Here is a 23,589-nt window from a genome sequence, read left to right as displayed (position 1 = left end):
ATCTTAAGTAGTATTTACTATTAGTACAACTGTTCAGATTCTCATATTGCCACTGTTTGACAGAAGAACAGTTCAAGAGTTAAGTGATTTGCTAAGGGTACACAGCTAAGGAAGAGTTTCTATTGGTCTCTCAAGTCTTCCAAAAACATAAGAAAGGAAATGATGTTATTGGTCCCTTCCTGTGGTCCCAAAGGCCCTCTGGATTTCAGTTCACTCAGGGTTAGGCTTAATCAGCTCAGATGCTCTACTGCCAAGTCCAGAAAGTACCTAAGGTGGTAATTACCATGGTGTTACACATGAGCATCTCCTAGTAGCTCTTCCATAGCTCCTAGGGAAGGCCCACCCCCACCACCTCTACCATTGCTTACCTACGATATCTTCATATGCATTCTCTTCTAAAGTGCTTTTGGATCCAAACTTGGGTTGACTCTCAGTACCATTCTCAGTGGGAGAAGAGGGATACAGGGACTGGAGACTGGATGCATCCTCAAACTCAAAGGATTTTCTGTGGACAAGAGCAAGAGTCATTTTGGCTGGACCAGATCCCTTTGTGTTGCTGGCAAGAGCCATGGGAAACAGTCACAATCAGAGGCCTTCCTCCTCAAGCTTGTTACTATACTTCCAAGCAAGAAGACAAGATAGTCTAAAGGCCCCAGTCTGAGTGACTGCAATGTGTTCATCTTTTATAATACCAGTATGAGGTAATAATTTCCACAGTTTAAAAACATCCTGTCTGGGCTAGTGAGATGATAGCTCAGCAGGAAAAGGCACTTTGCCACCAAGCCTAATGACCCGAGTTCAATCCCTAGGACCCATGTGGTAGAAAGAAAACCAATTCTTATAAGTTGTCCTCTAACCTTCACATACAAACCTAAATAAACATAATTGATTTTAAAAAAGTGGTCAGATGCCATGTCAACTGTTCTTGAGTCATCTCGTTGGCCTTCAGAACAGAGCTGGCAAGTACTGTACCATTTACGAACAAGAAGATTGGAGGCACAAGGGCGAGATTTTCCAAGGTTGCCTGCTTCCAGAGTCTAAACTTCCAACCACAATTCTGGCCTCTCAGACTTAGAAAGAAAGCATCCTTCTTGAGAAAAGTCTGCCACTTCCAAAGGAACAGAGCAATGAACCAGCTTCCTAGCAAGGACTCTGAGCACACCATAAGGGCTCTATATTGGAAGATCATGTTCAGGGCTGTTAGAAGGGCAGAAGAAATAGTATAGGATGGTTTGTTGATACAAGAAGGGCTAAACCCTCAAAGAAAGTCAGAACTCACTCTTCTTTAGTAGAGCTAGGAGGACAATCTGTTGCAGTGGCTCTCCAGCCAGCCCACTGTTCCTTTCTAACCCCCAGACAACCTACACTGTAGAACTGGAACCACAGCTTCTTTGACCCTAAGATGTCTTCTTCTCTCCTTATCTGAGTTGGGATTCTGGCTATATTCTCTCTATCCAAGGCAGTGAAGTTCAATGAGATGACACATGAACAGGTACATTTGATATGGATCTGACCATTTTAAAAATATGTTTACTTATTTTAGGCATGCATGTGAAGGTCAGAGGACAACTTAGGAGTTGGTTCTCTTTCCACAACACAGATCCCCTGGATTTCTCTCATGTCTCCTAGGGGAAAAAGAGACAGTGTGACTGAATACTTCTTATCTTTGAGTGCCTTCCTCTTTCAATGATATCCTTTCTTGCTTGCTTATTGAATACTCATCTTGAGAGCCCTGGGTTGCAAGTCAAGGACCACCCTCTTAAGCTCGCCTAGCCCCTCCGCAGCATTCAACCAAACAACCTAACACTACACTTCTTATCCTGGTACTCTCGTTCTGCTCTTCCATCAGCTCCAAGTGCAGGCAGAGGTGTGCAGTACTATGCTTGGCTAGGATATTCTTTCTTAAAAGACTGTTCTTATATTTGTTATTTTGAGATAAGGTCTCTCTCTATAGTCCTAGTTGATCTAGAACTCACTATAGAGACCAGGCTGGCCTCAAACTCACAGAAATTACCTGCCTATAACCTGAGTGTTGGGATTGAAAGCATGTACCACCATAAGCAGTTCTAAATGTCCTTTTAAATACCATGGTCTCTCCTTGTTAGTACAGTGGTAAAAAAAAAAAGAAAAGAAAATGCCATGGTCTCTCAGAATTCTGTCTTTAGCTCTCCTTTCTGCATATGTACAAATATCCATGGCCAAGTACTTTATTTCTAATGACTCATAAACTTCTGTCTAGGGTCAATACTACCCAGCTAAATAGTCAAATACTGGACTTTTTATACAGGTACCATGTTGAAGGCCAACACATTGCTTCTCATCAAGATAAATATAGTCTACTTTCCCCCCAGGATTCTGTTGTTGCTGTGTGTGCATGTACGTACATGTTCACGTAAGTGTGGAAGTCAGACATGGTTACCTTCCTTGATTATTCTTCACCTTGCTTTTGAGACAGGGTCTCACTCTGTGTGGTCTTAGCTGGCTTGAAACTTACTATGTAGACCGGGCTCGTCTTAAACTCACAGAGATCCGCCTGCCTCCCAAGTGCTGGAATTAATTAAAGGTATGTGCCATTCTCATGTGCCTTGTTTTTTGATACACAGTCTCTGGAGTTCATCGATTCATCTAGGCTGGCTAGCCAGAAAGCTTCAGGAATATGTCTGTTTTGACTCCACCCCCACCAGCTGGGGTTGCCATGTATCATACCCAGTTTTCACATGGGTGCTATGGATACAAACTCCGATCTTCATCCTTGTATGGCAAGCATGAAACCGACTAAGCCAGCTCCCCAGGCTCTCTTCCTCAGAAATTTATCCCCCCCACTTGACGACTGCATATAATAAGTATCTGGGTTTTACATTTCTTTAAAATAAGTCTTTTAGAAGCACACGTGACATACATAAACAAACTTATCATCATGTCCTCCTCATGGGAAAAGCACTCAAGGTTCAGACAAGCAAACACAACGGCTCACACTTTCTGACCTGTTCCTCTTTTTCTCCAAATGCACAGGCCAAAGTTTGAAAAATTCTTTAAAGGACTCCACCATTCTCTCTCTCTCTCTCTCTCTCTCTCTCTCTGTGTGTGCGTGTGTGTGTATACATTACATGCAAATGTGATATGTGTGGGAATACACATAACACCTTTGGGTTGATCAACTCTTCCCTTCTCCTTGCTACCTAGCCAACTGTTTTCTGTTATTCTAACTCTGGCTCACTAACTACCCCCAGGAGTAACCTTCCCTACTTCTGAGCTGAATTTAGATACTTCTCCTTTTAGTCTCTACAGCATTCTGCACTGCAAGGGGTCATGATGCATATCATGGTATCTGCGATTTATCTATGAATCAGATCATCAAGGCCTTTGAAAGAAGAACCACGACTTGGTCTCTGTGTCCTTTGGACCAGCACAAGGTTAGGTGTATAGCAGGCTCTAGACGGATGTTAGCAGAAATGGATGAATATGTTCAAAGCAAGCTCACTTGGCAGACTGGTAAGTAAATTAAGGAGCCAATAAGCATTCCTGGGAAAGGTCAAAGCATAAGCCTGTACACAGCCATAAGATATCCTGCTCAGGAGTCTGAAACTTTGTGATTCTCCCTCCACACATGGAAACTCTGTATTTGAGAAGGGATATGTTGGATGAAGCATGAAGAATGGTAACATATTAGAAGATTCTCAGAAGAGAAGCAATCTTGGGATGTATAAGTTAAAGGTAAGAATTCCAAAGAATGCTTGCTTCCAACCTGCCACAGAATTAGGTTAACAGGTATCTTTCAACTTTTACCAACTCCATATTACATGTCACACCTAGGAGTTGTCCCTGCTAGTTCAGGACCCAAAGCGCCAGGACTGACCAGAAACCAGAAAAGGTAGTTCTTAGATTTCGCCAAGAAGCTAGTGAAATACTTTCCCATATTTCTCTTTCAGGATCCAAGTACCACCCTTTGAAACAGAACCAGGGCATCTGTCCAGGCTGGAGGCTCTCAAGAGAAAGGAATCACATTGAATTTGTCAACATCCCTGTATTAATGATAAAATGTAATCCTCTGGTACAATTTCACTTTAAGAAATCAATTTTCAGGGGTCTGGAGAGATGGTTTATCCATTAAGAGCACAGGTTGCTCTTCTAGAGGCCCTGAGTTCAATTCCTAGCACCCACATGGCAGCCTACTACAGTCTGTAACTCCAGTACCAGGGGATCCAACAGATAAGCATGCAGACAAAATACCAATGTATGTAAAATAAATATAAATCATTAAAAACTGTTTTAAAAATTAATTTTTAGCACAGCACTTCATGTGGTTGTGAGGCTAATATTTTTCTTTTGAAGACCTGAAATGAAGATAGCTTTAACTTTCTTCTAGTGATGTAAGGAATCTTTAACATAGTTAGCTCACACCAACAAACCTAGCCAATAGCTTCAGTACCCAGCACTGCCAAGAGCAGCTTTCTCTCTCTGTTTTCTCTCTCTGTTTCTCTCTCTGTTTCTCTCTCTCTCTCTCTCTCTCTCTCTCTCTCTCTCTCTCTCTCTCTCTCTCTCTCTCTCTCTCTCCCCCAGCTGCATTCAAGAGCAGGAGAATAGGCCTAGTAGTGGTACATGACTTTAAATCCAACACTTAGGAGGCCAAGGCAAGAGGATCTCTTGGAGTTCAAGGCCAGTTAAGTTCATAGCAAACTCCAGGCCAGGTACAAAATGAGGGGAGAGACAGACACACACACACACACACACACACACACACACACACACACACACACACAGAGAGAGAGAGAGAGAGAGAGAGAGAGAGAGAGAGAGAGAGAGAGTACTCAAGAGAACCATTCCATTTTCCCTAACACAACTGCCAAACTAACAATCATTCAGTGCTTCAGAACTTGTAGCACACTCTTGTGACCCCAAGTACAATCTGCTGCTTCTTTCATTTAAAAGAATGCCACTGGGTCCCACTACCTGACACAGGAGGGCATGCCTTACCTGTTCTGTGACTTCCGGTGACCACGCATGTCCTTCTTTGGTCTCCGGGTGACTGGTGGGGCTGGTGTGGAAGGCAAGGGGGGTGGAGCAGCAGCAGGTGTGGGTGAAGGAGGTAGACCATTACTTGGCTTAGTCTTGGGGTTCTTGTCAGCCTCGTATTCAAAGGTACGCTTGGGTTTGGGGACAGGGTTCACAGCTGGATCAGGAGAGCTCTTTGAAGGCAGCAGCTGAGGGCTAGGGCTATTTCCCGGGATCCCTGACTTCATGGAACCGCTGCCTTCCCTGTCCAGAGGTGGGCCTGCCTCCCCCACAATTCCAGCTACTCCTCCTGCCCGGCTGCTGGAGCTCAAACTTGCACTCCCTGCTGGCTCCTCCAAGGTGCCCAAGGTTCCAGTCTTCCTCCTTCCACGGTCTACACTGTAGCAGCTGCTGGGGAGCTGGGGGAGACCCCGGCCAGGCTGCTCCTTCAGGGCTTCCTCAATTTTCTGGATCCGGCTCAGCACTGCTGAGCTCTCTTTCCTGCTGCCATGACCCCTGAGCAAGGCACTGGGCTCACTCCGGCCTGACCGCTTCTCCAGCCGGTATAAAGAGTCCCGCACAGGGAGTGCCTCTCCCTCCTCCTCTGTCTCAGGGTAGGAACACTCAGAGAAGGTCCTGCTCATCCTCCGATGGCCTTTGAAATCAAAGGTCTTTTCTGAGCTGCAGGGAGACGGCACCACGCTGGAACAGCCCACACTGGGGCAGCCCTCACTGGCTGCCCACTCGCTCCCAGAGCCCTCCCGCTTCTCTCCACACAGACTCATCCTGGGTGAAGCTTCTCGACGACCTTCCCATGCTGAAATCTTCTCCCGGATGCCCAGGCTATGGGCTCGGGTACCAGTGCAAGTCAGCAAAACACTCCGTGGGCCCGCAGGCCCTAGGAATGGGGTGCTCTGGGCAAGGGGGAGGCAAGCAGCCACACCCTCTACATCCTGGGCTGCACCCTGGACAGTCTCCTTCTGGTCCTCTCTCTTGCGTACTGAACGGGTTCGGTCCAAAAAACTGAAGCTGGTAGCCTTGAGGGTACAGATGGGTGGTGAAGTCTCTGGGGAGGGATCTTGAGGGCCTAGGAGTGAAGGACTACAAGGGTGCCGGTCCTTGAGGAGCACCTGGGAGTTAGAGTGGCTGGGGTACCTGCAGGCTGAGGTTTCACTATCACTGAGTGGGTAGATGGGACTTCTTGGTGGGTACAAAACTGGAGGTGGAGAGACCGACTGAGACCTAAGAGCAAAAAGGGAAAAAAAGAGAGAGAAGAAAATGGTGGTGAGTAGTCTAGAAACCAGAGGAGCCATGTTTCATTCTGACATGCTGTTCCTGTACAAGTCCTGCCCCCCAGTCCCATTAATTGAGAGATGGAGGCAGGAGGATCATGAATTGAAGGTTATCATTAGCTACACAATAAGTTTGAGGCTAACCTGGGATAGTACGTCCAAAACAAAGAAAAAAGTACTCTTCATGTAATATATATCTTCAAGGCTGTCCTCGAGTAGAGAGCAGCATTTTAGCCACAGCAGCCAACCTCCATGAGCCTTTCTGTCTAGTTCATCCTCAGAGACCCTGAGTAACATATGGAGCAAAACCCTGATCAACCATAGACTTCTGAGTCTGTAGCTGTCAATTAGAGAACAGTAAGATCAGTAATGTGTTGCTAACTGGATAACTGACTTGGCTCTCTGTAGAAAAAAGCAGAGACTGGCAACACTGCTTTTTACAGTATAAAACTCCTTGAGCTATCAGTGTGGTATCAATGAATGCACAGATGAGGAAAGATGCTAATGACCAACTTTCATGAGCTGCAGCAAAACAGGTCCAACATACTACTTTCTAAAGTATTCCCAAACGTATATGCCCAAACTATTTGGCCTTTAAACCCTTGGGTGTGTCTCCCCTAAGACTGAGTACTGGATGTAAGATCCCACTATCCTGACCAGAATCAGGATCCCCAAGTTAGGCAGGCCCCTCAAAAAAGAGATCTTTCCACTTTCTCAGAAGGCTCATTAGTTAGCTCTACCCTACAACAGTGGATTCATATCCAACAAGCCTCAGCTGTTTCCCAGCTTGAAATCCTAACACAGATCTCAAAAAATGTTCCTATATATACGAACTCATTTTATCTTCATGAAAATTCTATTAGGTCATTATTATGTATTGTTGTCTTCATGATACAAATAAAAAGACACAATGACTTAAGGAAATTACATATCTCACCAAAGCCACTCAGCTGGTAAGTAGTGAAGACACAATATAAATTTACACTACACTCTGTTGCTCTCTAAAGAGAAAACAGTACCGAAGGACTCTAAGCACAAGATACTTTCACATCTATGCTTATTGACTGTTTACAATAACTAAAAAGTGGAAATAGTCTACATATCCATCAACAGATGAACAGATCAAAGCAATGTGGTGCATACACGCAATGGGGTTTTACCCAGCCATAAAGAAAAATGAAATCATGATATCTGCAAGAAAACAGATGTAATTAGAAATTCTTATATTAAGCAAAGTGATCCAGACACAGACACATTTTCCCCTCATATACAGATCCAAGATTTACACACACATACATAATACATATATTATGGGGGTCATGACACTAGAAAAGGGTCTATGAAAGGGAAAAAAGAGGTCTCAAGGCAGGAGAGGAGAGTAATGAATACATGTATGTATTCAAATTCCACAATGGAACCCACTATGTTATGTTAATTTTAAAACTTTTTAATAGATAAGAAATGAAAAACAACCAGTAAACAGCGGCCCCTTCCATCTTTGTAAACTCTCAGGCCACCAAGCATAGTTCTCCAGAGCACTGGACACAGCCCAGGCTAGAATACAGCATTCATAAGCACCAGGGACTTCCCTGCTAGAGCTCTTGTCTAAGTCATGTGGTCAATATCTTTAAAGAACACTATGAATGTTGAACAGAAATGACAGGAAAAGGTAAAGGTAAGTAAACTTAAGAGAGCTATGAGCAAGCTTCCTATTTAGCACATTTTTTTTTGGCATCTAATATGATAATTACTGCCAACCTTATTTTTTTTTTTTTTTTTTTTGGCTTTTCATGATAGGGTTTCTCTTTGTAACAGCCTTGGCTGTCCTGGAACTCATTTTGTAGTCTAGGCTGGCCTCAAAATCACAGAGATCCATTTGCCTCTGCCTCCCAAGTGCTGGGATTAAAGGCGTTCAAATACCATGCCTGGTTCAAGAATTCTTTCCGAACAGTATTAGTTCAAAGGTGGCAAGAGTTTGCTAACACTGAAACCATTGAAGGTTTGGCTGATCAAAAGCTGGGCTGTCCAGCTTCAGAGCCTCCATAGTGTCATGCCATCTCCAGGACAGCAGCCAAGTGGCTGCCACCACCTGTTCACATACAGAAAACTGGAGCTCTGGTGAGTCAAGGATTGGCTGACAATTCCCTGTTGGGTCACAGTCTCTGCCTGCCCTGAACAACAGGAAATCTCAACAAGCTTAAGTTGTTTTTTAAAAGGGCAAGTCAAACAAGAGCCGCTGAGGAGTATTGGGCATGGACGAGAGAACTGCAGCGCACGGCCAAGCTCACGCTCAAAGGTCCTGACCAGTGAGGAGGAGCCTCAACCCTATGGAGCAGGCACAAGCAGCCTACACATATGGACAGGGGCCCCCATTCTCTCTTGCTTTATAAAGTCCCAGATATAAAAGGGTATCAATCCAGCCACCTACAAAGATAAGCCCTGGGATTCCACAGAGGACTCTGGGTGATTCTCAGTAACAGATAGGAAGAGAGCCTCCACAGGTCTCTGCTCCCAGGCTAGGGAAAGGCTCAGAAGAATTTCTTACTTCTCACAGAAGGCTTAAGGAAAGATACAACAGGCTGTGGGCAGATGGCAGGATGCCTGGAATTTGTAACAAGGAGTTTGCACAGCATCTGTTGACATGAGAGATAATACTCAGCCTTAGTCTTCAGTTTCATTTAGTTGTCTTTGATCCCTAAACAGGTTGAGAGAGAAAGTAAGATAGTTCCTCACTGTCAGGTGAGAGAAAATGATGGCTAAGATAATGACAGTGCCAATCCCTGAGCAAACCCTCCTTTGGTGTCTGGTCTCCCGCCCTGGTGCTGCCATTCTTCAGTAACATTGTACCCAGTGGCTCCTTGGTTCAGATTCAGAAAAGGTTAGTAGAGAGCTTCCCGAGTGACCTCCATGACACAGCTTGGCTCTCCATCCACTTGGTATATTGTATGACAGATACACTCTAGATCTCGCCATTAAGAACCAGCAGGGACCAGAAAGACAAAGCCCCCTTCCTCGTGTGAATGTGTGTGTGTGTGTGTGTGTGTGTGTGTGTGTGTGTGTGTGCACCACCTAACAGAGTTGGCTTGTCTTTGCCATCCACACACTGTTTCGTGCATTTTTACCTCTGGTTTTACCACCATAGACAAAGAAATGACAAAAAGCCTGTGTTCTCCCCACTCCTCTATGTATCTGGATCCATACTGCTCTCCAACACACCCACCTACTCCACAACTGCATCTCATCGATTCCGCTCCCTAATACCTTGAACAGCTCCTACTCCCATTGCCACTGCTACCGCTACTACCTTTGTTCAGATCTTTTCTTGCATCGGGACTGAAATCAGTCTCTTGGTTTCTCTTTGCTTCAGCTTCAACCTGTTCTGGTCCATATTCTCATCTCTGGCATCTATATACTGTGCAACTCATTGAAACCCCGGCAGTGCAAGACTAAATGCAAGCTGACAAGGCCCCCATAATTTGGTTTCTGCTTAGGTTTCCCTTCATCATCTCATACTGCCTCCCTCTCAGTACCAATCCGGCATCCCATCTAAAGGCATATCAAGCTCCTAGATTTTCTTCATCCTATCCCCTTCACCTAACCCCAGGTGGAAATGGCCAATTCTGAATTCCTCTACTGTGGCTAGAAAATTATTTATTGTGGTAATAATACTTAAAAGGGTGTCCAACCTTGACACTGCAACATGACATTGTCATTTACAAATACACTTGACCACATTCACAGGTTTCTTGAGATATGTGTGGATCGCAAACTGCAGGCTAGACATACCTGCATCAGACTATTTCCCAACATATCTTCTTAACCAAATTACAAATGGACTTATTTAGAGCTTATGACACTATTCTGTTAAATTTTGATACCCCCTGCACCTAAATGTAATTTTTATATTGAATGAATGAGTGAGTGAATAAAGGATGAATGAAAAGATAAGCAGTGAAAGCTTTAATTTCCTTTATGCATGCCCAACACAGAAAGATACACAAAACACCCAGTGCCACCCAGTAAGGCTGTCAGTCCAAAGCCTTCCCCCATATGGTAATAACTGTATAGCAGACCAGCTGTCTAAAGATCTGAATCTAGTTCTGTCAACTTCCTTGGTATGCTTATGGGCAGGTCATCTATATTCTCTAAATCTCAAGTTCTTTATAAAAAAAATATTGCCAGGCAGTGGTGGCCCAAGCCTTTAATCCCAGGCAGGTGGATCTCTGTGAGTTCAAGGCCAGCCTGGTCTACAGAGGAGTTCCGGGACAGGTTCCAAAACTACAGAGAAACCCTGTCTCAAATACACACACACACACACACACACACACACACACACACACACAAAACCCAAAATCAACCAACCAATCAAACAAACAAAAACCCAACAACAACAAGAAAACAAAACTTTCTCTGATTACCTATAGGCACTAGCTCTGTGACTAAGATGATGTCAATTTATAAAAGTGAACACTATGAATTGATTGGAAAAGAAGAAATTAAAAATAGGAAAGGAACATGAATGGTCCCAGGTTTTGGCACCAGATGAATTTTAAAAAAGAAGAAGAACTAAAAAGGAAGGACATATTGCTCCTAGGTGTGGTGTAGGAGAAGGTTTACCGTAGGTATGTGGGAAAGCATAGCCAGAGGCGGGGACATCTGGGAGTGTCCAGAGTGGACATGAGGCCATGTGAGGAGAAAGAGGAGAGGAAAGAAGGGAGAGAGGGAAGCCAGGTGCAGCAGCCAGGAGGTCCAAAAGAGAGTAGATTAAAAAACAAAAAACAAAAAAAAAAAACCTAGGTAACCAAAATGGTTGGACTATATAGGGAAGAGCAGCTGAGAGAAGGGCAGCCCAGCTCCTGGGCTGGAGAAGTTTGTGGTAGGCCACGGTTGTGCCAGCCATGAGGGTCCCCATAATAGGTAGGGACTGAGAGATGCTCAGAGAATATGGCAGCCAGTGTCTACTCTGATATGTTAGGTAGGCGCCTCACCTATTTGTTCTGGTTTGAAATCTAACATGCTCCCACAGAGCAAGAGAAACATAAGACAAAAGCAAATACAAAGCAACCAACACACACCCAAGATGTTGCTCCTTGATGGCTCACTCTGTTCTCAGTTCCAGAGCCTACCCTGCGGGAGGCAGCCACTGTGGAACTGGGTACCTGATGTACCACAGCTTGTCAGCAGCAGCCAGTTCTATTGCTTGACACGGACATAGATGCCAACACCATGGCATACAATTTGCCAAAATAAACATTTTCAGGAGACAGGGAGTTAGAAAAACAGATAAAAGCAAAGGGGGTGGGGGAATGTACACAGGAAATTTAAAAGAATGTAAGAATATAAACACACATGCATGGAGATAAATATTTAAAGACAAGTAAGCGCTGTTTTTTTTAAAAAGTGGGGTATGAACTGAGGTATGAAAATAGAACAAATTTAAAGAGAAAGCAATGTGTGTGCATGTTTCAACACATGCAGGCGGAAGTTGAGCCTTAAAATGCAAACTACTCCTTCTGCTACAAATATAACCCAACCCCAGTGTGGGTCCTGTGCCCTCTTTTCTTTCTCCTTCTTCTGAACTCTCTGGCCTTGAACACTCTATGTAGCTGAGGCTGACCTTCAATTCCTCATCCTTCTGCCCCATCTTCCAAGCGCTGTAATTATAGTTATACACACCGATTCTCTTAAGCAACACGGCAGGAAGCATTTGCACCAAAAGATGCCCTCTACATATTGCTAAGTGCATCCAGAACTGTTTTCAAGAGAAAGCTATCAGTGCACTTCTAAACTAAGCTTGCTTAAGTTGAAAGGGGATTTGGGCAGGGGAGAAGTTAAGGGAACAGCCAGGGGTGTTGTTATTAAATAAGAGGCCAAGTCGGAAGTATTTGGGAGAGAGTCTTAGGCACCCATGTAATTACCCAGAGGCATCAGGATGTGCTGTGAACACTAGAAAGTGAGCCTCCTTTTTTTTTGGGGGGGGGTCCTACTCAATTGGTGTTTAGCCTCTTTCAAACAAAACTGCCTTTGAGGATTGCTCAACTGAGATGGGTTGTTGACTCCCCAAGTATGAGCATTTTCCCATCTCTCCGTGATGGCCTCACCTTGGGATGGCATTCTCAATGTGCTACTCTGTACAGGGGAGGAGAAAAAGGAGGACCCTTCCTGAGTCTTGTCAGCAAAACTAGTATTTTGTTCCTTAGACTAAAATCTCAACAACCTACAACCCACTTCAGGAGAGTTCCAATAGAGAGGTAAAAGATGACAGTATAGCTCATAACTGTCAAAATTATCAGTAACAAGCAAGGAAAGCTAAGGACTCATCCAAGTCAAAGGTGCCAAAGGATATAACTAAATCTCAGAAAATACGCATAAAGTACACACTTTAATAAATGGTAATGTATCAGCAAGGATTAGTTTTAGCTGTACTGTTGTAAATGTCAGATGTTACTAATAGAAGAGATCAGTGCAGGGTATAGATGTCAGGGCCTACAGATGTGAGTCCATTCTACCTTGACTAGAGGTCAGAGAGCTCAAGCTTGTTTTGCTCTTCAGAGTTGTTGACAACCGGTGGCTACAAAACAAGAGGTCCTGACCTAGAGTGGTTAATTAGTATTCTGACTATAGAGGTGTATCACCTCCATCTTGACCAAAGGTCAGAGATGCTCTGTTTATTCTTTTTATCATGTTGATAAAGTCTGTTGCCTCGCCCCTTCCCATTTTGGAGTTGGGTATAAAAAGACATGTGGAAAATAAAAAGGTGAATACTGAATATTTACTGCACATCCCCTCCAAAAAAGATGAGTTAACATCTCAGCCTTCCTGTTTCCCAGCTAATCCCATCTCAATGACTAGAAACTCTTCAGGGTCCAGGAAGCCTCAGCCTCTAAGTGAGACTACAAGCAGGCCATGATCTACAAAGACTTGCAAGGTCAAGCTAAGCAAAAGGTTGCTGTGGGTGTATGAATAAACTGAGAGGCCTTTTCACTTCCACAAACACAGCTAAGCCATATCTGTGCCCCATCTCCAGCTGATTTCTAAGGCAGCACAGAAAAGATGGGTGAGTTCTCCTCCCAGTGGGAATCTCAGCCCCCTAAGAAGTAGCAGTAATGAACAGAGTTCTTACAACAAAGAAGTCGTCTCTTAGTATACAGGATGGACAGGTAAAGGCTAATACCTTGGCCTAGTACAAACTGCACAGCTGTGTAAATTAAAGCTGACTTTATGAAAAGTCAAGGAGGAGAGAAACTAAGTTACAAGAGACCATGCCAAAAACATATGTGATGGTTTTAGAACATGGTCCCCAAATTCTCTATCATGCCCTCTGTCAAAGTGATCCCTCTTTTGTACCTGAGTTCTGCAACTGCATGGTCAACAGAATATAGTTGACATCAATCTGTGCCAAACCCTGGAGAGACAGAGCTTCTAGTTCCTGTCTCTCAAGCTCTGTGTAAAACCAGGACAACTGGAGAGGCATGCCTAAGAATTCTGGCTCAAAGACCTTGGGGGAGGTCCCAGCAACCTCCAGCATCAACCTCCTGACATGTGTCAAGATACTGCCAGCTAATCTAGTCTGCCACTGCATCATTTCAGGCAGTGCTCAGTCTGAATTCCTAATTCACAGAAGATGAGAGTCTGACAAAATGGTATTCTATGCTATGAAATCAGAGGTTGACTACTTGGCAGTAGATTAACAAGGCCAGCCTATAAACAGCATACTACTAAAGCAAATTTCTAAAACTGGTGACTTAGGAACTGCCATTGGTGCTTAAAATCAAGCAAGGAAAATGTTATTTAAAGCTGGGAGCAAGGAGATCCTTACTGTACTAAAACTTTGGTGACTGTGTCAGGCAAAGTGCTGAAGTTGCCGCCGAACTTCTAGCTGACAGCAGTAAGAGAGATGAGAGGCATTTAAAACACAGCTTTCTTGGCTGGTTGTTGTTGGTGGTGCACGCCTTTAATCCCAGCACTGGGGAGGCAGGGGCAGGTGGATCTCTGTGAGTTCAAGGCTAGCCTGGTCTACAGAGTGAGTTCCAGGACAGCAGGACTGTTTGACAGAGAACTAGCATTTTATGCCAGATTTAAAGGATAGATAAAAAGGATTTAATTCATAATTATGGTCTTAGGGTGGTGTAGGAGGTCCCTTTGTATTCTTGTTGCTTTTATTGGTTAAATAAAGAAGCTGCCTTGGCCTTTTGATAGGGTAAAACTTAGATAGGCGGGGAGACAGAAATGAATGCTGGGAGGAAAAAAGCAGGGTCAGAGAGAGCCACCCACCATGAAGCTGCCAGGTCAGACATGCTGAATCTTTCCCGGTAAGCCATGAGCTCGTGGTGACATACAGATTATTAAAAATGGGTTGAATCAAGATGTGAGAGGTAGCCAATAAGAGGTTAAAACTAATGGGCCAGGCAGTGTTTAAATGAATACAATTTGTGTGTTGTTATTTCGGGGTATAAGCTAATCAGGCGGCCCGGAGCTGGGTGGCAGGAAGTGGCCCACCACTCCTTTTTACAACATTAGGGGTTTTTAGACCTATCAGAAGTTTTCCCTTTTTAGACTCACTGTGGTACAATCAACTGTTCAACAGAAGTGCTCAGGTGGATGACTTCCCTGTCACATTCTTAGTGATGTATATACATATTCACTAAACCTTCATCATGATGGAAGTCATTTTTTTTTTCATTTAAAGCTCTTTTCTTGTCTAGAGAGGCTGGAGATGAAAAAGATGTTTATTTTCTAACCCAATAAATTCTTATTTAGCTATCCTTTAAATTTCCCTTTTAAACTCACCCATCTCTTTTTCTAAGATCAACCAGAAATCAGGTGGTGACTCTAGCACTTTCCCAACAGAATCCTCAAACTTTTTAATTCAGTAAAGATCTCCTTGCCTCTTACAGGGAAAAGCCTTCTGAGTATCCTGAGGGCCAGTCTTACAAGCTCGCTCTGCAGACAACCACAGTGTCTAATAATCCTACGACATCCTATTACATCATGGCAATTTCACGGGAAACCCAATGAAGAAAGGGAATCTACTCTCAAGTGACAGTATATGTGCTAACTAGTGCAACAGAGAGACAGTATGTGTGCTGTCTAACTAGTGCAACAGAGAGACAGACAATATGTGTGCTGTGTAACTAGTGCAACAGAGAAACAGTATGTGTGCTGTCTAACTAGTACAACAGAGTGTATGATTTGTAAGAAAACCATGCCAGCATGGTGGTACACGCCTTTAATTCCAGCACTTGAGAGGCAAAGACAGGCAGAGTTCAAGGCTAGCCTAGTCTTCATAGCAAGTTCTGGGCTACCCAGGGCTATGCAGTGAGACTGTATATTAGAAGAAAGGCAGGACTTTTTTTTTTTTTTTTTTTAGGCAGGACTTTTTAAAGAAAGTACATCAGTTTGGAATGAAAAGAGCAGAGGACACTATGAAAGGACAAAATGAAAGAAAGACTTTGGACCTCTGGAATACATTATAAAGCAGGCTGATAAAAATCAATCATCTATAAGAATGAGATACTTTTATTTTGCTTTTTATTTTGTGTGTGTGTGTGTGTTTGTATGTTTTCATGTATGCTTATGTGTAGAAGTCCAGAGCACAATTTATGAGAGTCATTTCTCTCCTTCCACAACATGGGTCCCAGAGATGACTAAACTCAGGTCATTTACGTCACTGAGCTTGGTTGCATGCACTGAGGCACTGTGCTTGCCAGAATGAACTACTTTTTCATAGATATATAAATTGTATTTGATCATATCCCCACATTGCCCTCTTATCACTCTCCATATTTTCTGAACACCTTCTTCCTTACAAGTCACTCTCCTACTTTCATTTAAAAATAGAAGATCACTGAGTGTGGATGGGAAGAATGACCAAAGTAGAGAAGGATCATCAAGACATTACCAGCAGATTATGCTCAATAAAGGAGGCTCCCCTCCCTAACGAGTGACCAACAAATAGGCAGTGCCTTCTATAAGACAGTTAATGCTTTGGGAACACAGATGAAAGTCAAAGTCCTTGTCCTCAAGAAACTGGCATTCCTTATAGATACCCAAGTTTCCTATAATCTGCAATCAGAATCAAGGCCACCAAACACAAGGCTGGCAGTGTAACTTCTAAATGGCTATGACCTAGGTACTAGAGTTTCTAGTAGAAAAGTTCAGGCCCTACAGTACAAGTGGAATCTGAGAGCAGCCAGTAGCCAAACTGAACCCCACCAAAGCTGGCGAAGGAGCTCTGACTAGAACACTTCCTTATCTGCAAGTCTGACTCCACTCCAGGACATCAGCACCAATACAATCTGACCTCTGCAATTTAGAGAAGCTCTGAGAACCCCACCTCCTCCTGTTGAGTTGGGCATCAAACTGTAGATGCTAGAGTGGGGACAGCCTGCAGGGTTGTGCCTGTCAGGTGATGAGAGGCAAGTCTTCACTGGCCTCACCCACAAAGAGAAAAGGAAATCTGTTCCAGGAGGCCAAGACACAGCAAATGACAAAGCTTACGTTTTCTTCCTTCTACAGGCTCCCACTAAATCACGCCTGTGCATCGAAGGGAAAAAAGGGGAATAAATTTGCAGAAAACCTAATTAAAATCTTAGTAATAGATTCCAGGAGGCAGCATCAGGCACAGTCATGAGCAAGATAAAAATAAAGCCTTGCAAATAAAGATCTGAACAGTAGCACTGGGGACCCATATGGTCATACCCACTAGTTTCCAATTCCAAGAGTTCTCCCCACTCCTCACCTCTGTCCCAGAGCCAGATACAAATGCTTCTTAGTAAAGCAGTGAGGGTGTCAACCCCCACCTTTGTAAGGCACCACACCCCTGCCCTCTCCAATCAAACTTCTGCCCACACCAACCTGTTGTATTGTCCCCTCGCTCCCCGACTCTTGAACTGGCAATGATAAAAGGGCTCCAGGTCACTGCCAACAAATCTACTGAAAAGTCAGACTACAATATTCAAATGCCAAGATCATCAAATTGTAAATACCTTAGAAAGAGATTAGATCATCCTCTCTTTGTTTCCCAGTGGTCAGCACAGAACCTGGCACTCAAGGGAGCCCTCAGAGTTCATAGACAGTGATTTCCTAAATGAACCAGTGACCTCCTGTTCCATCCAGCACAACCACACAGAGACAGTGGCTAAGGTGAAGCCGGCCATAGAAACCACCAGATCACAGTGTCCATCCATGAAACACCTACGGTTCAGGGGTGACCTTTGAGTGAAGGACACAGCTAGACAAAGCCAGGTTCCCAGAAATGGAGGGAAGGAGAGGAGCGGAAATGTGGCAGGAAGGAAGTGAAGTCACAGAAGGGAGGCTGGAGAGGTGCTTTTTCAAAGGTACATCTGAAGCTCATATATTTACAAACACTGGGCAGCATGTTTGGATGGTAATTGTGCTGGAAAACTAAAAGGAAAAGCAGTTCCTGAAAACATTTGGAAGCATGTAGGCGTGTATTCCAAATAGAAACTGGGGATGTGTCAGTAGTCCTGGTTCTGCTTTGCAGTTTAATGTAAACACTACACATCCTGCAACTCTGAAATCCCAACAAGTTGATATGAGAAGCAAAAAAGAAAAATTAGGGACAGAGAGATGGCTCAGTGGTTAAGAGTACTTGCTGTTCTTCCAGAGGATCAGAGTTTAGTTCCCAACACCCACATCTGGAAGCTCACATACAACCTCTCCAGGTCTGTGGGATCCTATGTTCTTTTCTGACCTCCATGGACAATCACATGCACGTGCATATAACACACAGACACACATTCATGTAAATAAAATAAAAGTAGAGGGCTAGACATATGACACGGTGGTTCTGAGCACCAGATGCTCTTGCAGAGGACTGGAATTCAATTCCAACACCTATGTGGCTGTTCACAACTCTCTATAACTCTAGTTCCAGAGTATCTGATGTTCTGATGTTTGTATACACCAGGTGTGCACGTGGTACAAATACATGTAAGAACGGCACTATACAATCACAGGTGTTTATTTCATTCCTCATAGCAGTGGCTTTTTTTTTTTCGAGACAAAGTTTCTCTGTAGCTTTGGAGCCTATCCTGGAACTAGCTCTTGTAGACCAGGCTGGCCTTAAACTCACAGAGATTCACCTGCCTCTGCCTCCTGCCTCTGCCTCCCGCCACTACCGCCCGGCTTTTTTTTCTTTTTTAAAGAAAGTGGGTCCATGTGTAGTGGTGCAAGCTTGTAATCCTAACACTTAGGAACAACGGAAGGAGGACTATACATTCAGTACAATGTTCAGTGCAAAAGTGCGTATTGTGTTTGGCAGGATCAGGGGTTACAGACCAAGACTACAAACCTGTGCACACACATACTAAGATAGACTTGCCATCAGTGTGGTTTGAGCCCAACAGAGTGGTTTCCAGAGCAGAATGTCTCAGTCACTTAATGCTTTGGAAGAGTTTAGTTTGGGGGCCAATTCTTACTTGCTATAGATATTTTGACTAAAACCAAAGCTCTACATATTTAAGAAGACACAGCCTACCAAGTCCTGTGTGATTGGCATGGTCCATAAGATTGAACAAAGACCAAGTGTTACACGTGCAGTATGGAGGAATCCCTTCCTCATTCATACCAGTCACTCCCTACATGCTACATCTTGGGTCTTATCAAGCTAGCCAAATCTGGACACCAGCTCTGAGTGACACATCCACCACCACCTCAATCCAACCTAAGGTGCCATACCTCACTGGGATCAGCCCAGACATTAGGGAAGAGCTAGTGCTATCCCAAGCACAGCTTAGTGTTCTCACACCTGTCTTTCCTTAGTGACTAAGAGTCTACCAGCCAAACGTGTCCATCTGAGATATACAGAAGAGGCTGTGAAAACATCTGTGGCTTTTAGCCTAAACGTTCTTCCAGGACACCAGCTTGCAGTGTTGGCCAAGTCTTGAGAAGTATTAGAGAGACGCACATTGGTATGCCAGCTCTGGAAGCTCTTTATCGCACATCATAGTGGGAGCTGCCATTATTCCAGCAGCTTCATACTACTAGCCCCTATGCTAAACACTGCCATGTCCCCTCACTGAATCCTCACAGCAACTCTGATAGTCAGGTACTGCTATTACTGTGGTTTTACAGACGAAGGCAAAGGCTTTAGAGCACCAGAAAATGTTCCAAGATCTCACTATTTGGTTAAGTATTTGAGCTTAAATTTGAACCCAGCTCTGTAAGATTCCAAAACTGTTCTCTATAGTCTTATATTTTCACCTTTGCAAAGAGGATAAAAACAACAGGATAGTAGATAATAGCAGACACTGACTAAAATTCCCCAAGTAGTTTTCTTTGTGGCCAGGCCTAAGTTATTACAGAGACTAGACTTCTGCTTGGAACTTAGGCTAATATGTGTAACTGCCTACCCACCACCACCCCAGTGTGGCCCTTTCCTCACAGCACAGGCTGGAAAACGTTCCCATCTTCTCTAAGCTGCTTCTTGCTGTCCTGTTCTTGGAATGCTAGGGCTCCCACAGTACAAAGCAGAGCTTGCTTTTAAGGTTCCTAGCTGCTATCCCAGAGATTTTTAGAACTAGAAAATGGTGTGTGTCAGACAAGACTTCTAACTAATTGTCAGCAAAAGCTGGGCCAAACAAGTAAATGGTATGATCAGCAGTCATGATCGATATTTACACCCTGGCAAATATCCTACCTGGGTCCCACACTATTTGGCAGATTCTCAATGCCTTGTCCCCCAAGTACGCCGCCCGTACTTACCTGCTCAGAGTCTCTCGAGGGGCCTTAGTGCCTCCGGCTCCATGATTGATGCTGGAGTTCTTGTTGGCAGTCATGGTCATGTCGGCTCTCTGCAAACCCAGAGCCCTGCAAAGATGACACTTCTGTAAACCAAGCTTCCTCAGACAGCCAGAAGCACTTCAAGTATCTTCTGGAGAGGTCCATCAAGGCCACAAGGGTTCCTGTGGCAAGTGGCAAAAACCACTTTCCCACCTCTGGCCTCTAGTGGAGAAGAGTCTGTGAGCTAGCAGATAATTTGTTGCCTCAGAGAAAATGATTTCTATTTCTCACTTTTAAGTTTCCCATCATTCATCACATTCATAATTTTTGCTGTATCCTACCTCTTGTCCTATTATTCATTTATTACTCATGGATAAAACTGAAATATTTCCTCTTATTTTAAAAAAGTTAGTTTTTTTCTAAGCAATAAACCATTAATTCATTCAAAAAGTATTTGCTGAGAAACTCTGCCCAAACGGTGATCCAGCAAAGAGTAAGGTCTGTCCTCATGAGCTCACATCCAGTGGTAGCACAGATAAGAATCACATAGCTGTCCTATGCTGGCTACTAAGTGCATATTATTATATTAGGCAGTGATAAGAAGTTTGAAGCTTGGGTGAAGAAAGGAGAATGAAAAGGAAGTGTTCATTCTGATAATGTAGCATCTAAAAGAAACCATATAATTAGGGGTTAGAAGTACTAATCATGTTTTCCTAATATCTACTAAAATAAAATATGCATAAGGTATTTAAATATTTATTAAGCAAAAACAAAACCAAAAGCCTATCCCGGGACTAGAGAGATGGTTCGGCAAGAGCCCCAGTTGTTCTTACAAAGGACTTCCAGGTTCAATTCCCAGCACCCACATAGAGGCTTCCAACTGTCAGTAACTCCAATGTAACTCCAATTCCAGGAGGTACAATACCCTCTACTGGCCTCCATGGGCACCAGGCACATAAGTGGTATGCAGGTAAAACATCCATACACATGAAAAGAAATGCCCATCTGTATAACATACACAGGTATAATAGTAAAAAGAGCTACCATCGAAGGATTATTTTGGGTAAATAATGAAATGAGGAGAAAAAAAGTTAAAACTTAAGGACATATTCAGATTGGAAAGGTAAAAATATAATTATTTTGCAGATGGAATTATTTTCAAAGTATATTAAAAAAATCCCACAGACTCCACACAAAACCCATTAAACTAGTAAGTGAAGGGTGTAATGGTCCTGTCCTGTTCCTTTAAGAGACAAGCCACGCCCACTCCCCCCATCTACTGAGGCAAGATGATCTCCAGCTTTCAGCCTGAGTGCCTCTCTCTCTCTCTCTCTCAGGCAGCTTCTGTTCCTTCTCCCCACTTCTCCCCTTCCCCTTCTCTGTTTCTCTCTCTCTGCCTCTTTCTGTCCTTCCCTCTCCTCCCCTTCCCTTCCATAACCCACTAAATAAATATCCAACTTCACTCTGCATGGTGTGCCTATCCATCTTGGTCTCTCACCCTCCAAGTGGCTTCCTGCCTGGGACCCCTACCCAGGTTTCGGGACCCGCTGCCCACTGCAGCCACTTGGGGACCTGTGGCGCGGTCTCATGGCCCGCTGCCAACTGCTGTCACTCAGGGATCCACAGCATTTTACTTAAACCATTAAAAAAGGGCACAGTTTTGATCTTGAACGTCTCTTTGAAAGGCCCATGTGTTGAAAGCTGGGTCTCCAGCCTGTGGTACTACTGGGAGGTGGTCAAACCTTTGGAAGTGGAGCCTAGAAGAAGTAGGACATTGTCTTACTTCCCAGAAATCATGAAGTGAACAGGTCTCCTGTACCAAATGGTCCCACTGTAATATATTGTACCTCCACAGGTCCAAAGTGACCATGTACTACAACTTCTGAAACCATGTGCTAAAATAAAACTTTCTTCCTTATAAATGGATTGTTTCAGGTTTTTGTCAAAGATTTTTTTAATATAGTAAGTTCAAAATGGTTTGCAGGATACAAAAATCAGTATTTTAATCTTTGCAAATTTTATTACATTATTTTGTGTGCATGTGTGGGCACATGTATGTATGTGCTATGGTTTGTGTGGAGGTCAGAGGGCAACTTCCAGAGAGTTCTCTTCTTCCACTATGCAGGTCCCAGGGATTCAACTCAGTTTGTCAGGCTTGGTAACAGGCACTTTACTTGATGAGTCATTTGCCAGCCCCCAAAAATCATATTTAAAACTTACATTTTGGCCAAGCAAAATATTTTAGCAGGTAGAGACCTGTGGGCAAACCCATGATGCATTTTCTTGATCAATAATTGATGCAGGAGGGCCCAGATCACTATGGGCAGTGGCATTTCTAGGCTGGTGGTCATGGGTACTGTAAGAATGCAGACTGAGGAAGCAATAGGAACAGGGCAGTAAGCAGCACTCCTCTCCTCTATGGCCTCTGCATCAGCTCCTGCCTGCAGGCCTTTTCCCTGTTTGAGTTCCTTCCCGGACTGTCTGATTAAACTGTGATATACAAGTATAAGCAAAATAAGCCCCTTCCTCCTCAAGTTGTTTTTGGTCATTGTGTTTCATCACAGCAATAAAAACCCTAAATAAACCCCATAAGCCTTAATTTGTTTGTTACTCACAGGAAACTAACCTAAAGAAAAAATTAAGGTGTGTTTATATGTTGCAAGATTCCTTCTGCAATTATAGTAGCTAAAACTAAAGGCACTTCACATATATTAAAACACTTAATTCTTTGGACACCCCCATGAAGTAAGTACTACTATTATTATCATTTTTTAAAGATTTATTTATTACATATACAGTGTTCAGCCTCCATGTATGCCTGCATGCTAGAAGAGGACACCAGATCTCATTACGAATGGTTGTGAGCCACCATGTGGTTGCTGGGAATTGAACTCCAGACCTATAGAAGGGCAGTCAGTGCTCCTAACCGCTGAGCTATTTCTTCAGCCCTTCTATTATTATCATTATTTGCACTTTATAGAGGACACCAAGATACAGAGCAGGGAATGAGCCACTCAAGTAATACAACAAGAAAGTGGAAGTGAGGAATTGGGGCCTAAGTGGTCCATCCTAGGCCCCAGCTCCATTTTGTCTTCAGGAATCTTCTAATTCAATTCTTACCATTCTATGAGGTAGGAGTAATACAGCCTTATATTTCCAATTAGGAACTTTAGCTTCAGGGTAATTAAGTGACTCCAAAATTACTATAGCTCTCTGGCTTTACAGTCCACTTTCTTTAAGATTGCGGAGGGGCTTATCAAAAATGCAGAGTTCTAGGTTCCGTCTCCACCATTCAGTGGGAATCTGTAGGGATGGGACCAGAAAACTGCATTCCTAGTAAGCATTTTAGGCTAGTCTTATATACCTTACATGTGGAAATCTGTGTCCTACAACAAGGTGAGTTCCCAGAAAGGTCTGACGTCACTACTCACTCCTCCCAAGATTTGCTCAGCTGTGAACAAACAGAAGATGAACATTTGTCCGTGCCTCCAGAAACCATTGTTTCTTCAACCCTGAACAGAAAGAACCCTTGGCCCTCAACATAACTGGGTTTCATGCA

At 43.6% G+C, this 23,589-nt stretch overlaps 1 protein-coding gene across 7 annotated transcripts in view; it reads right to left on the bottom strand.

The window, feature by feature from the left end:
• Positions 1-23,589, bottom strand: part of Dennd2b (DENN domain containing 2B) — a 190,146-nt gene that overhangs the window by 30,514 nt on the left and 136,043 nt on the right. For 6 of the 7 annotated variants that reach the window (XM_048460601.3, XM_048460604.3, XM_048460607.3 and 3 more), the window contains 3 exons: positions 20,013-20,117; positions 4,975-6,234; positions 369-505 (listed from right to left, as the gene is read on the bottom strand). In XM_048460601.3, coding sequence (XP_048316558.3) covers positions 369-505; positions 4,975-6,234; positions 20,013-20,092 — 1,477 coding nt within the window. In that variant the 5' untranslated portion in view covers positions 20,093-20,117. The remainder of the gene's footprint in view (positions 1-368; positions 506-4,974; positions 6,235-20,012; positions 20,118-23,589) is intronic. The other variant, XM_085692876.2, reaches the window with a different exon arrangement.

This window comes from Myodes glareolus, chromosome 7 (genome assembly GCF_982192425.1).
Source record: "Myodes glareolus chromosome 7, mMyoGla1.1, whole genome shotgun sequence".
Lineage (NCBI taxonomy): Eukaryota > Metazoa > Chordata > Mammalia > Rodentia > Cricetidae > Myodes > Myodes glareolus.
Note: the sequence above shows the minus strand (reverse complement) of the source record. Positions and strands in the feature narration are given on the sequence as shown.